The 14,104-nt window shown below is 46.4% G+C and overlaps 1 protein-coding gene across 1 annotated transcript in view; it reads left to right on the plus strand.

Annotated features, from left to right (window-relative positions):
* MRPS6 (mitochondrial ribosomal protein S6) overlaps positions 1-14,104 on the plus strand; it is a 44,822-nt gene that overhangs the window by 18,021 nt on the left and 12,697 nt on the right. The window contains exon 2 of the mRNA XM_074533320.1: positions 12,942-13,081. Within this exon, the coding sequence (XP_074389421.1) occupies positions 12,942-13,081 (140 nt within the window). The remainder of the gene's footprint in view (positions 1-12,941; positions 13,082-14,104) is intronic.

The following is a 14,104-nucleotide window of genomic DNA, read 5'->3' on the forward strand; positions in this document are numbered from 1 at the left end:
GTGTGTCCACAGCTTGGTTTGGGAAAACATTTTAAATCCTGTTTAAGGGTGAAATCCTGGTGTGTGGAATTAGTGGCATCTCAAGTTGCTTCATTAGTGGGCTGAGCTGTGAAGGACGGTTTGATGCAAAGACGTAGGGAATCGTTTCCATACAGGATAAAATCATTTAGGGCAACATTTGATCACAGTGGGATGAAAAATAAATTGTAGAAGGTAAAGCTAATTCTCAGTCCAACAATACCCTCCTGACAAGGCTGGGATGTGGCTCCAACACCCGCTTTGGCCCAGGCGAGGAGACTCGTGTCCGTTCGGAGCTTTGACCGCTCGGAACCATTTTGGAGCGCGATTTTGGAGCAGCTGCTGGCGCTGGGATTTCCCAGGCTGCTCCTCGATGTGCAGCGCTCTGCCACCGCCTGGGAAGCCAGGTTAGCTCAGGGACCCTTTGGCTCGGCTCCATCGCCCTGTGCTGTCCCCAGGGTGCCTTAGACGGGCGGGCGGCCCAAGGCGCAGCTCCTTCCAGCGCTTCTCCCTGCTGCTGCTTCAATCCCTCCCCTGCCACTTGCTCCTCCAGGAGGACACCGGGGACAGCCAGCAGGCACAGTTCCAGTGTCCTGCTCGCTCACATCCCTGGGGAGCTCTCCTTGGCCGTGGGAGGGAGCTGAGTCCTTCAGGACCCAACTGAGGTGCTCCATCTCCCGCTTCCTTTATTCTCCCTTTTGCTACGCTAACGAGCTGCCACATTAATCACACTGCTAATTGGCGGGCAGGATCATCATGGATTATTAATCTGCCTCCCCACCCAATCTTCAGACCTGGTATTGTGAAGCTTTTAAGCAAATTCTTTCTCCAGCGCTTTTTTTCTCTTCGGGTGTTTTGTGTGCTCCTCTTCAGCCTCATTGTGTCGCAGAGGTCCTGCAAGTTGCTGATGCTCTTTGCTGCATAAAACTACTTAATAAAAGGCCTTTATTAATAAATAAAGATATTCCTGAGGTTCCAAGCAGGCTGCCTGATGGCAAGAAGGACCTTGTGTAGAAGAAGGGATTTTTCATAGCGTAAACAAGCCTTTGCTGAAGGGAGAAGTTGGTAAATTTGGGGTCAAACACCCATTTTTTGGTTCAGCAGAACCACAGAGTGTTTCCCAAAATGGAATTTTGTTGCCTGGCCCCTCCCCCTGGGTGGGGCTGGTTGTGCTTTTGTCTTGCAGCAATGGGTTTATTTATTATTGCCTTGAGCTTAGGATGACAAGTCTTGGAAAACTGAGTTTGGAATGACAGCTTGTTATTTCTTGTTATTTCCCTTAACTTATTTTTTCTGGTAAGGTATTTGAATTTTGCTCCTGGAAATGGTAGAAGCCTTTTATTTAGAAAAATAATTTAAAAAAATAAAAAAGAAGAGGCTTCTTGAGAGTTTAATAATACACTTTGGGAGACTGTTTTTATTTAAGTTTTTTTTAATGGCTGATTTGATGCTATTCTCTGCCAAAGTTTAGAGGCTTTTTTTTTGTTGTTTAATTTTTTTTAAATAATTTTTCCTGTTTAGCTTTTAGGGAAAGGAAACCATGCGAGATTGTAAGAAATAAAAATGGCCTTCAGTATATTCCTTATATTGTGTATTTTTTACTTCTCCACTTGTGTGTTCCCTGATCCCAGAAGGGCCAGGATGAGACTTCTGATGAGAGTCATGAGCCCTGTAACCCAGGAGAGAAAAGGATTTATTTCCATGAGGTTACAGTGGAGGGGGCAGAGCCACCAGGGAGCTCTGCCAGCACTTAAAAGATGCTTACAACTTTAAAACAGCTTTATTTTTTTTATATATCTATTTTTTTAAATCCTGAGATAGAGGAGGTGTTGGGAATTGCTCCCTTTCAGAGAACAGAGACATGGAAGGAGCTGGAGTTGCCAAGCTCCAGCTTTCTCAAGGAAATCTTTGGATTTAGCATGTACAGAGAAGCAAAATTACTCATCTGTTAATTTGGTATTCTGTATGTTCTGTGCCCTTAAATGTAATTGTTTTGAAAATAAAACTAACCTTGTTATGTGATGTTAAAAGCAGACTTCTGTGCAATGTTTTAATTTTTTTTTTGGTTTTTTTTAAAGAAAATGTTTGTATATAATTAAATGGTTTAATGTGCTTTAATTGGCCTAAGGTAAAGAGTAGTCCTAGAATGTAAAACATATAATTAGAATTTCTGATTTCACTGTGAGATCTCTGAACTCTTGGTTTTTTGGTTTTGTTTTGGTTTTTTTTTTTTTTTTTTTCTTTCTTGCAAAGTGGTTTTGTTTTGTTTACAAAACACTTTCTCTTTGATTTCTTTCCTGGTGTTGGTTTCAAGGCATTTGCTTCACTTCTGTTCCAATCTTGAACTCATGGTATAGTGACATCTGGTGACACTTGGCATTCTCAGTTCCACTGTGTAAAGTCAGACACTTTGAGCAAAACTGGCGGTGAAATGACAATTCTGTGTCTAGGGATTCACGCTTTTCAAATGAGGTGGTTATAAAAATAGTTGCTGTGCAAAATGTTAGTAGTCTTCTTCAAGAAGAAAGCAAAATTTTCTAATCTCACTCGAGCAGTCTCTTCATTCATCATCTTCTTTTTTAAAGCACAGTGTCAAAGTGATGCTGCTTTACCTTGTATCTCTGAGAAAAAATGTTTTTTTAGATATCTGTGAAGTATTTTTGGGTTTTGTTGCTGTTGTATTTTTCTGCAGATTTTATATAAAATACCAGTTAATGAACTGCCTTTTTTCTGTTGGTTTTTTTTAACTCTCTAAAATACATTTCAGACCAAAACCAAATGATATCATATAGCATTTGAAACCTGCCTTTTTCCTTGTCCCTTGGTTGTTTTTTTGGAAATAAGCCAAATGGGCATGTAGATAAGATCACTATAATGGATCCAGGTCTCTTTTGGTAAAGTGTTATTTAAAGGTCTGTTAAGATCTTATAAGACAATATAATGAAAAAAAAAAAACCCTTTACTGTAGTAGGAATATAGATTTAGAAGTGTTAATGAGATTAATACAGCTTAATTATATTGTAAGTTGCTACTGTCCTTAATGACAAGCTTTTTGTCATAGAAACGATGTATGATAAATTAATTTTGGTCTAGTGTATAGAATTATCATATTGCTATCAATCTTTGAAGTAAATCTGATGCAAAATTTTCATAGTTAGCATTGCTGGCCCTGTGTATACTGTTCTTTGTATACTGTATGCATTTTATTTTGCCTCCTGCATTAGTCTTCAAACTAAAACTCTTATTAGAGAGTATTTGGATACTTTCAGACTGTGTTTCTTGCAGTTTACATTCCTTTACCATGGCATTTTGTCCTGTCTCAAAGTATTGTATGGAAATGTTTCAAACTTCTGTACAAAGTTTCAATAAAAATAGAGAAAAAAAAAAACCAAAAAAAACCCAAACGGACCAACCCACCAGAATAGAGAGTTTTGGAGTATTTTACTCTCAGTAAACCCTGCAGCTAAAGATGATTCCTGCTTCTGTTCCTGCTCATTCCAAAGGCGAAGCCAAACTGGGTTCTTTGAGAGTTCAGGGAGAACTCCAGGATCCCAAATCCTGAATTTGGGCTCTGGTTTTGGGAGGTGGGGCTGGGCTGGGCTCAGGGCACAAAGCAGGAGTGAACCCCCCTTTGGCACAGGAATCTGCTTGGGTACCGTGCAAAATTCCTTTATTTTTGTTGTTTTATCTTTAAATATCCTGTTCAGTTGCTGCTTCAGCAGTTCTTGGGTGGGACCAGCACCTTCTTACTGACTGTGGGGTTAAAGCATCGGCACGTTCTGTGAGCAGAGCCCTGAATCTCCCACTTCCTTCTCCTCATCCCTGGCCCCCCATAAGGACATGGTGCACTTGGGAATCACGGATTCCTTGGCCAGTGTTGGTGCTTCAGCAAGGGGAGGGGCAGGCCTGGTGTTAAATTCGGGATTCGCCTTCCTTTGCAGATGGGAGCTTGGCAAAAACTGTGGCAAGGCTGTTAAACCCAGGATTTCAGCTGCGGACAAAACAAATTAACCCAAAATTTTCATTTATTCTCTTCTTTTGCTGCTGTGACGTAAAAGAAAAATGGAAATTTTGCTGTTGTTGGTTTCAAGGGGTGGATAAGAAACCTTTTTTTAAGAGGAAACCTTGGATTTGGGATGAAAAATAAGCATTTTTCTGCTTTACAAACTTGGTTTGGATTTGTATTTTCCAGGAGGGAGCGTTTTAATGAGTTAACTATTAATTAACCAGTTCCATAATTAGTTTATTAGGTGTTTACCCAGTGAGCAGCTTTCCAGGTCAGTGATTCTCAAAGAGGTTCAAGCAGCCTCTTTGGCAGCAGCTGCTTCTGTTTGTGTTGGCCAAACCTCACTCCCCAGTTTGCTGCTCCTTCTTTGGGGTTTTGGGTTCCCCTTTGGGGTTTTGGGCAGGATTTGTGTGGAAAACCCCACACAGGTGGTGGCAATGAGGACTTTTCCTGCAGGGAATTCCCTTGCTGGGATGGGGCTGCCTCAGTTTCCCTGTGCATGTTGTGGTGCTGGGAAAGGGAAGGAGCCAGGAGGTTTCACCTCTGGCCCTTCTCACTTTAATCAGGTTGGACTCAGGGATTTGCTTTTTGGGTGTTTTGGGCTTTATTTTTGAGGTGCTGGTGGAGTGATAAAAGATAATTGAGTTTATGATGTCTCCAACCCTTTGTCAGCAGTGATTTTTAATATTTACCTGACTGCTGTTGTGAGATGGTTTTGTGTATCTTAGGATTTATCCAGGATAAATTCTGAATTTGAGCAAGGGATTGGCAAGATTCCCTCTTCACTTGGTGAAAACATTGTGACTTCCACCTTAAACCTTCTTCTGCTCCAGAGCCAAGGATGCTTGTGTTCTGCAAAAGCAGGGGAATTTCAAAACTACAGCTGTGGTCCTCAAAAAGTGCTGTGGAGGGATTTTACTCACCATGTTCAGCTTTGTCTTCGTCCGGAGGCAGCAGTGAGGATGTGCAGGGTGGATGGAAGAGCTGCGTGTCCAGAGCCAGCTCTGATCCCTGAAAATGCCTCTCCTGGAAGGGACAGATGGCTTAGGCCAGTCTGGGTGGGGCAAGAGGCCCCTGGCAGCTGGGCTGGATGGGGAATTGTGTGTGCAGCAGGAGTAGGGCAGGGGTCCCTCCAGGGCTGGGCCCAGTTCTGCTCCTGCAGGAGAGCCCTGGAGGGGCTGGAGCGTGTCCAGGGCAGGGAATGGGGCTGGGAAGGAGCTGCAGAATCCCTGAGGAGCTGGAAGGGGCTGCAGAATCCCTGAGGGAGCTGGGCAGGGGCTGCAGAATCCCTGAGGGAGCTGGGCAGGGGCTGCAGAATCCCTGAGGGAGCTGGAAGGGAATAGAGAATCCCTGAGGAGCTGGAAGGGGCTGCAGAATCCCTGAGGAGCTGGAAGGGAATAGAGAATCCCTGAGGGAGCTGGAAGGGGCTGCAGAATCCCTGAGGGAGCTGGAAGGGGCTGCAGAATCCCTGAGGGAGCTGGGCAGGGGCTGCAGAATCCCTGAGGGAGCTGGAAGGGAATAGAGAATCCCTGAGGAGCTGGAAGGGGCTGCAGAATCCCTGAGGGAGCTGGAAGGGGCTGCAGAATCCCTGAGGAGCTGGAAGGGGCTGGGGCTGGAGCAAAGGAGGCTCAGGGGCCCTCGTGGCTCTGCACAAGGCCCTGCCAGGAGGGCACAGCCGGGGGGGTCGGGCTCTGCTCCCAGGGAACAGGGACAGGAGCAGAGGGAGCGGCCTCAGGCTGGGCCAGGGCAGGCTCAGCTGGGACAGCAGCAGCAATTTGCCCATGGAAAGGGAGCTCAGGCCTTGGCAGGGGCTGCCCAGGGAGCTTTGCAGTGCCCATCCCTGCAGGTGTGCCCTGGAGGTGGCACTGAGTGCTCTAGGCTGGGCACAAGGTGGGCACAGCTGGCACTGCATGGGCTTGGAAATCTTTTCCAAACCCAGGGATTTGGGGATTCTCTAATTCTGGGAAATTGGCTGATTTTCCATTTCAGCTCCTTCCAGTGCTGGGACAGGGACCCCAGCTGACCATGGGGACATCCCAGCCCCTGTGCTGTGCCCAGTCTGTAAAACTGGGGAACAATGGGGAAGAAGGGGGCATATTCCTTCCATGTCTTTTTTCCTTTGCATTTCATTATTTTTCCTTTCCACTCTTAATTAAGCTTAATGAACATACCAAGTAAATTGCTGAAATATATTCACATCAGAAAGTCATGGCAGAAACACAACTTGGAGCTCCTGGGGAGCTTTTTCTCAGCAACTTCCTGATAAGGACAATTTTGAAGCCCTTATTAGAATGTGTTGAGGTTGGAAGAAGAGTTGAATTTTCTGGAGTTTCAGGGAAGGTGTTTAATTCATTCTGAGGTTTAACTGATTCTGAATTGATTCTGCCTGGAAAGTTGAGGACTCTCCATCCCTGGCAGTGCCCAAGGCCTGGTTGGACAGGGCTTGGAGCAGCTTGGGACAGTGGAAGGTGTCCCTGCCATGGCACTGGATGATCCCTAAATCCCTTCCAACCCTTCTGTGACATTGTGGGCAATTGTTACTTTAACTGTTTCCAGTAATAAATCATTGAAATCACCCTAAATCATGGAGGATTTGCTTGCTGTTAATTTCAGATTTTAAAGGCACCTTTTTAGGCTTCTTTTTAGAAATTCTCAAGGCTTTCAGCTCTCTAAAATGAATTAAATTCAGTGCTGGGATTGATGTTTTAATTTAACTATGGGTTGGTATTTATAGAATACTTGTATTCCTTAGATTTTAGTTTAATTTCTTCCATAATCTCCTTTGATTTTAAACAATTTGTTAAAAATTTACAAAAAATTCATCATATAATGTCGATTCTTTGAAGAAGGTGGATTTGGGAACAGAAGAGTTCAGGCATCACTTTGAGTTTAAAAGTTGCTGCTTTCTCTGCATCCAGGCCCGTGGGCTTCGTGTTCATATCTGGTTCTTTGCCTTACCCACCACCCAATGCTAATTAAAGTCTGGTTTGAGGATGGGGTGCTCATTTTAATTCAGAAGTAATTTTGATCACTTCCCCCAAGTTATTTTTGGTGATGTGCCCGCTGTAACTTTCTGTGTGCCATTTCTGGAATGGTCTCTCCTGCTCCTGTGGTCGCTCACTGTGGGCTGGGAACATGGCAAGGCTGGCATGGTCAGGAGCACCTGAGGTTTTCCCATTTGTCCTTTTTCTGTCTTGGGGAAATGGTTTTGTTGTAGATACAGGAACTTCTGTCCCTGCATCCTGCTGGCCCTAAAATCATCCAGGGGCTCCACGAAAGGTCTGGGAATGTTGGGATGAGTCCAGAGGGGCTGGAGCCAGGCTGGGAGAGCTGGGGGGGCTCACCTGGAGAGGAGAAGCTGCAGGGAGAGCTCAGAGCCCCTGGCAGGGCCTGAGGGGCTCCAGGAGAGCTGCAGAGGGACTGGGGACAAGGATGGAGGGACAGCACCCAGGGAATGGCTGCCAGTGCCAGAGGGCAGGGCTGGGTGGGATCTTGGCAATGAGGAATTGTTCCCTTTGAGGGTGGGCAGGCCCTGGCCCAGGGTGCCCAGAGCAGCTGGGGCTGCCCCTGCATCCCTGGCAGTGCCAAGGCCAGGCTGGACACTGGGCACAGTGGGAGGTGCCCCTGCCATGGCAGGGGTGGCACTGGGTGGGATTTGGGGTCCCTCCATCCCAATCCAATCTGGGATCCCTCCCCACCCCTGAACTTCCAGGCATGTTTGGAGGTTTTCCCCATTCCCACTGCTCCATTTCCAGCTCCAGCCCAGCCCATTTTCCCCAGGGGTTCAGCCCAGCTCCCACATCTGCTGTTGCCTTGGAATGCTGCATTTATCTGGATTTTGACCTTTCCTGACTGCCCTGAGTGGTTGTTCCCAACCTGGGGCTGCTGCTCTGGGTTGTTGATGCTTTTACAGTATTTGGAGAGTATTTAATCATTTTCACTAATAATTTTTAATGTTTTATTAAGTAGTAAATGACACCAGATAAATGGTTTTCCCCCTTAGTGTTGCTGCTTGGAATTGCAGCTTCCTTCTAAACATGAATTTTGCCTTCTTTGATTTCCACCTCAGTAAATAATCCCAGACCAACCTTTTGTAACTGCTGAGCACCCAAAAAAAGACATAATTTTATCCTGCTGTTACTACATTGAAGGGATAATCAAGTAATTAGGATGGAGTTATTCCAGTTTATAATTTGGGATGTGCCCACTGACTTTAAATGCTTCCTGTTGGCCAGAAGAACTTGAGAACTGTCCTAGCCCTAAAGCTGCTGAGGATTTGGTGTTTGCTTCTATTTCTCCCTCCAAAGACTCTCCTTGGAGGAGGTTTTGGTGGTTGACAAAGCTTTTTTTGTAGCCAGTGCTGGATTTTCTATCCCTTGGACTGCTCTGGGGGAAATGAGATGGAAAAAGGAGCAGTGGAGCTGAGTCCTTTCACACAGCTCTGCTTCCAGGCAGGTGGCTCCTTGTGTTTTAGGAGGCATCAGCATTCCAAAGGCTTCATTTCCACGTTTGGTTTGTCTCCAGGCTGTTCTCTGAGCTTCATGGCTGATGGTCATGCCTGTAGCCACTTTGCCACCAGAGAATTCCCATTTTTTTCCCCAGTTCCCTTTCATTTATATCTTTCCTGCTTGCCAGGTGAGTCCTGTGGGACTGACAGAACCCATGGGAGCATTTTTGTTCCCTTTTATGCACAATGTCCCCTCAGGATGAGAAGCTTGGTGCTGCTTTGGTTCTTTTGGGGCATTTGTGGCTCTAATCCTGGGGGGAAGGGATGGGGCACCCCCAGGTGTGCATGGAACAGCTCCTGCTCTTGGGTGGGATTGTGCTGAGCTGACAGGCCTTGAGGAGAGAGGCCAGAATCGCTGAATTGCTGAGGTTGGAGAAGACCTTTAAGAAGATCCAGTCCAACCATGGAGCACACCAGTGGTGTGCTCACCTTTAAACAAAATCCTCAGGGGCCACAACCCCACATTCCTGGGACACCTGCAGGGATGGGCACTGCAAAGCTCCCTGGGCAGCCCCTGCCAAGGCCTGAGCTCCCTTTCCATGGGCAAATTGCTGCTGCTGTCCCAGCTGAGCCTGCCCTGGCCCAGCCTGAGGCCGCTCCCTCTGCTCCTGTCCCTGTTCCCTGGGAGCAGAGCCCGACCCCCCCGGCTGTGCCCTCCTGGCAGGGCCTTGTGCAGAGCCACGAGGGCCCCTGAGCCTCCTTTGCTCCAGCCCCAGCCCCTTCCAGCTCCTCAGGGATTCTGCAGCCCCTTCCAGCTCCCTCAGGGATTCTGCAGCCCCTTCCAGCCCCTCAGGGATTCTGCAGCCCCTTCCCAGCTCCCTCAGGGATTCTGCAGCCCCTTCCCAGCTCCGTTCCCTGCCCTGGACACGCTCCAGCCCCTCCAGGGCTCTCCTGCAGGACCAGAATTGGACACAGGTTTTGAGGTGGGCTCAACTAAGGACAAAGTGCTCAGGCCGCCCCCTCACCTGTGGCTGGTGTGACACCTGGGGCTATGTTTGCCTTGGTGGGACATGTGGAGTTAACAGGTTTCTTCTGGGTGGCTCTGAAGCATGTGGGGGAAGAGGAGTAGGGAATTTGGATCTGAAGGCAAAAATCCTTTGGTTCCTTCTTCGAGGAGCTCTCAGCCCTGCCTGTCCCTGTGTCTGTCCCTGTGTCTGTCCCTGCCTGTCCCCGTGTCTGTCCCTGTGTCTGTCCCTGTGTCTGTCCCTGCCTTTCCCTGTGTCTGTCCCCGTGTCTGTCCCTGTGTCTGTCCCCATGTCTGTCCCCGTGTCTGTCCCTGTGTCTGTCCCTGTGTGCAGAGCTCAGAGCAGGCCCAGGCTCTGCTCCAGGCCCAGCAATGGCCCCAGAGCCACGGGCAGGGCCTGAGCCCAGCAATTCCCTCACAGGAGGCACAACTTCTGCCCTGGGCAGGGCCCGAGCTGGAGCAGAGCCCAGAGAGAGGCTGGGGTCTCCTCCTGGCACGTTCCAGAGCCACCTGGGCCCACCCTGTGCCCTCTGCTCTGGGTGACCCAGAGGTGGCTCCAGGTGAGCCCTGTGGGCCCTTCCAGCCTGACCCTCCCAGGATTCTTCCCAGAATCTCAGAATTCACAGAATTGGAAGAGATTTTGAAGACCATCAAGTCCCACCCAGCCCCAACACCCCAACCAAACCCTGGCCCCCAGTGCCACATCCAGGCTTTGTTAAACACACCCAGGAATGGAGACTCCACCACCTCCCCGGGCAGCCATTCCAGAACTTTCTCACCCTTGCTAGAAAAAACCTTTTCCCTGCTCTCCAACCTGTATTTCCCTTGGTGCAGCTTGGGACTGCACCTTTCAGAGCAAGGTGACAACTTGTGGGCCACTGGTGTGGCCCCAGGTCCCTGCCAAGGCTGCCCAGGGGTGAGAGCAGTTGGGAATGGCTCTGCTTTGCCCTGGGGGCAGGAGGGGTGTCCAGAGCTGCAATTCCAAACCAGGCTGTCCTGCTCTTGAGAGCTCTTCCTCATCCCTTCTGCAGCAGCAGCTCCTTTGGCTCCTCTTCCTTCCCCAGGGCTCTGGGACTGGAATTGGTGCTGGGCTGTGGGACTGGAATTAGAGCTGGGCTCTGGGACTGGAATCAGTGCTGGGCTGAGGGACTGGAATTAGTGCTGGGCTGTAGGACTGGAATTAGAGCTGGGCTCTGGAACTGGAATTAGAACTGGGCTGTGGAGCTGGAATTGGTGCTAGGCTGGGGGACTGGAATTAGAGCTGGGCTGTTCAGGAAAAAATGTTGTGGCTCCTGAGCTGGGAGCCAGGCAGGCCCCATTTCCTCTGTCCCCAAGAGGGCTGGCTCTGAGGCAAACCAAGGAACCTGTGTCTGTGGATCTCTTGGTTAGCAGAGTTCAGCTTATTTTTAGTTTGGGTGATGGCTTTAGGCAAGCCAGGGTAAACCATGGCAATTTTGGGATAGGGAGAATGAGAGGGATTATAGTGACAAGCTTTCCAACCCAACAATTAGTTGATGTTTTCAGAGTATGGCCACAAGTGGGGAAGGTTGCAAATTTTACAATCCTGAATGTAGAAATCTGTGGCTTTCTTTTCTTGTTCTTTCTCTCTGGTTTTGTTTTTAAATACATGGGGCTCAAATCTTTGGCTTGGTTGTGTTCAGAAACTGCACCTCAAGTTGGCCTTGCAGCACCCAGGGAATGTGCTGATCCCTGGGCATGTGGAAAAGAGACAAAAAACCTCTGTGTCACTGGGGGGTGAGGGATGGAGGGCAGGGAACTTACCCAACAATATTTTAGTGGATTTCATTGAAATCTGCATGGAGCTTAGAAGGGTTTGTCATTGCTCTCCACAGCTCCCTGCAATGAGGTTGTGGAAGGGTTGCCAGAGCTGCAGGAGCCCTTGGACACCCCTGCAGGGACAGAATGGGATTGTTGGGGTTTGATTGTGCAGGGCCTGTGGGTCCCTTCCAGCCCAGGATATCCCATGGTTCCCTAAGTGTTACATGCAGTGTAAATAAGGATGTAAATTGTATATAATTTATAGATAATGGTGCTAATTGCTGTCTCCATACCAAGCCATGGATTTGTGTTTTCCCCACACTGATCACTTGAAATATTAATGAACAACAACAGTGCAAGGACCCCAAATCTGTTCCCAATCCATCATTTTCCTTTGCTAGGAATATTGATTTGTGCAAGGCTCAGAGCAAGTGATTCCAGGTGAGTCAAATCCATGAACTCATCTTCTTTTTGCTGGGGCCTGACTTGGAAATGGCAGGAAACGTTCCTGGGGAATTGCTTGCTGTCACTGATATATTTTTTAAAAATTACTTTTGCTAAGATTTTTTTTTCTTGAGAGGCTGGCAAGCTTTGGCTTCCCCATGTTTTGTTACTTTAGAATGTGATTTAAAGAATTGTTTACTTAGTTTGTGAATTGTTTTTGCTTAATGAATAATCACAGGTCTAGCTGTGTCAAGACTTTAGTTAATCAAAAGATTTTTATTATTCATTCTTTTCTTTCCTAGCTTTTAAAATGTTTTTTTTTGCTTTTTCTTTAGTATAGCTTTAGTATATTAATATAACATAACATAACATAACGTAACATAACATAACGTAACATAAAATATATAATATAATATAATATAATATAATGTAATAAAATATAATATAATAGCATATTATATTATTATATAATATATAATAGTGTATATATTGCATACATACACTATATTAATATAGTATATGAATATTAATATATAGTATATAAATATTAATATATACTATATATAGAATATATAATATATATTGTATAGAATATATTATATTATATTATATTATATTATATTATATTATATTATATTATATTATATTATATTATATTATATTATATTATATTATTAATATATTATTTATAGTAATATTAATATAGTGATGTAATATTAATTTTTGTTAATATTTGTATATATTAATATATATTAATATATATTAATATATATTATGTATTATATATTGTATGTATTCTATTATATATAATGTATAATAGATATATTTATTACAATAATATCTATTTATATTGTATACTATATATAATATTAATATATAATATATATAATATAGTATATATTTTTATAGATTGTATATAATATATTAATATATATTATATATAATATAATAAAATAATAAATCAGCCTTCTGAAACACAGAGTCAAGATTCGCATCTCTTCCCTGGAGACCCCCAAACACATAATATAAAATTATTCTTCCCTGCACCTGGAGACCCTCAAACACCACCACGGCGTGCTCCTAAAAATTCTCTCCCTCAATGCTTCCACTTTGTCCTCTTGGCTTGCAGCCCCTCCTCTCCAAGTGCTGAGCTGTGCAAGTGCAGCGCACAAACCACGCGGATTTCCAGGAATTCCTGACTTTTCTCTCTCTCTCTTTTCCAGCCTGAGACCGCAGCCGTGCTCAAGCGCACCGTGGAGGCTCTGATGGAGAGAGGAGCCATCGTGAGGAGCCTGGAGAACCTGGGGGAGAGGTCCCTGCCCTACAAAATCACCAAGCACAAGGAGCGCCACAAGAGAGGGGGGTACGTGGTGACACCTCCTCCCTCATCCTGTCCCTGCTGCTCCTGGAGCAGGGACACCAGGACCGGCCCTTGGGGATGTTTGGGTTGCAGGTGGCACCTGGGAGGGCTCTCAGCAAGGAGCTGGGTGTGTTGTCTGTATGTTGTGTGTGTTTTATTCTGAGTGCTGTCAGTTTTGTGGTGGTTTTCAGCGGTGTTTGCACTGCAGAACTTTCCCCAACATAAACAATATTATTATTTTTTAAATGACTATTTTTAGGCTGTTTTCTGATAAAGCTCAGCCTAATCTCCTAGTTGGCAGGATGGGATCCTTTCCTCCAATGTTAATAATTAACATTAAAGTGCCCTGTAAGGCTTGGTTGTGTTTCTGATGCAGTTTTGGGATTTGATGAAGTCAGGAATCATGGAATAGTTTGGGCTGGGAGGGATTTTAGGGATCATCCAGTGCCACCCTTGCCATGGCAGGGACACCTTCCACTGTCCTCAGCGTCCAGCCTGGCCTTGGGCACTGCCAGGGATGCAGGGGCAGCCCCAGCTGCTCTGGGCACCCTGTGCCAGGGCCTCACCACTCTCAAAAGGGAGAATTTCTTCCCCATATCCCACCTAAATTCCTCCCATTTTAGTGGGAAGCCATTCCCTGGGTGCTGTCCCTGCAGGCCTTGTCCCCAGTCCCTCTGCAGCTCTCCTGGAGCCCCTCAGGCCCTGCCAGGGGCTCTGAGCTCTCCCTGCAGCTTCTCCTCTCCAGGTGAGCCCCCCCAGCCCCTCAGTTAAGGGTGTTTAAGGTAATCCTGTGTTTTATGGAAACACAAGAAATGGGAATTACCCCCAGTGCACAGGGAGGTGCTGCAGCTCCCATCCCATGCCCAGGGTGGTTTTGGTCCTTGAGGCCACCTCTGAAATGGCTGCTGCCTCTCCAAGGCCTGGGAGATGTTGCTAAGCAACTGCTGGGGCTGCTTAATCCTAATAACAATTAACAATTAACAATTAACAATTAACAATTAACGAGCTGCTCCCGATCCTGCAGCA

Source organism: Zonotrichia albicollis, chromosome 2, assembly GCF_047830755.1.
Source record: "Zonotrichia albicollis isolate bZonAlb1 chromosome 2, bZonAlb1.hap1, whole genome shotgun sequence".
In the NCBI taxonomy this organism is placed as follows: domain Eukaryota; kingdom Metazoa; phylum Chordata; class Aves; order Passeriformes; family Passerellidae; genus Zonotrichia; species Zonotrichia albicollis.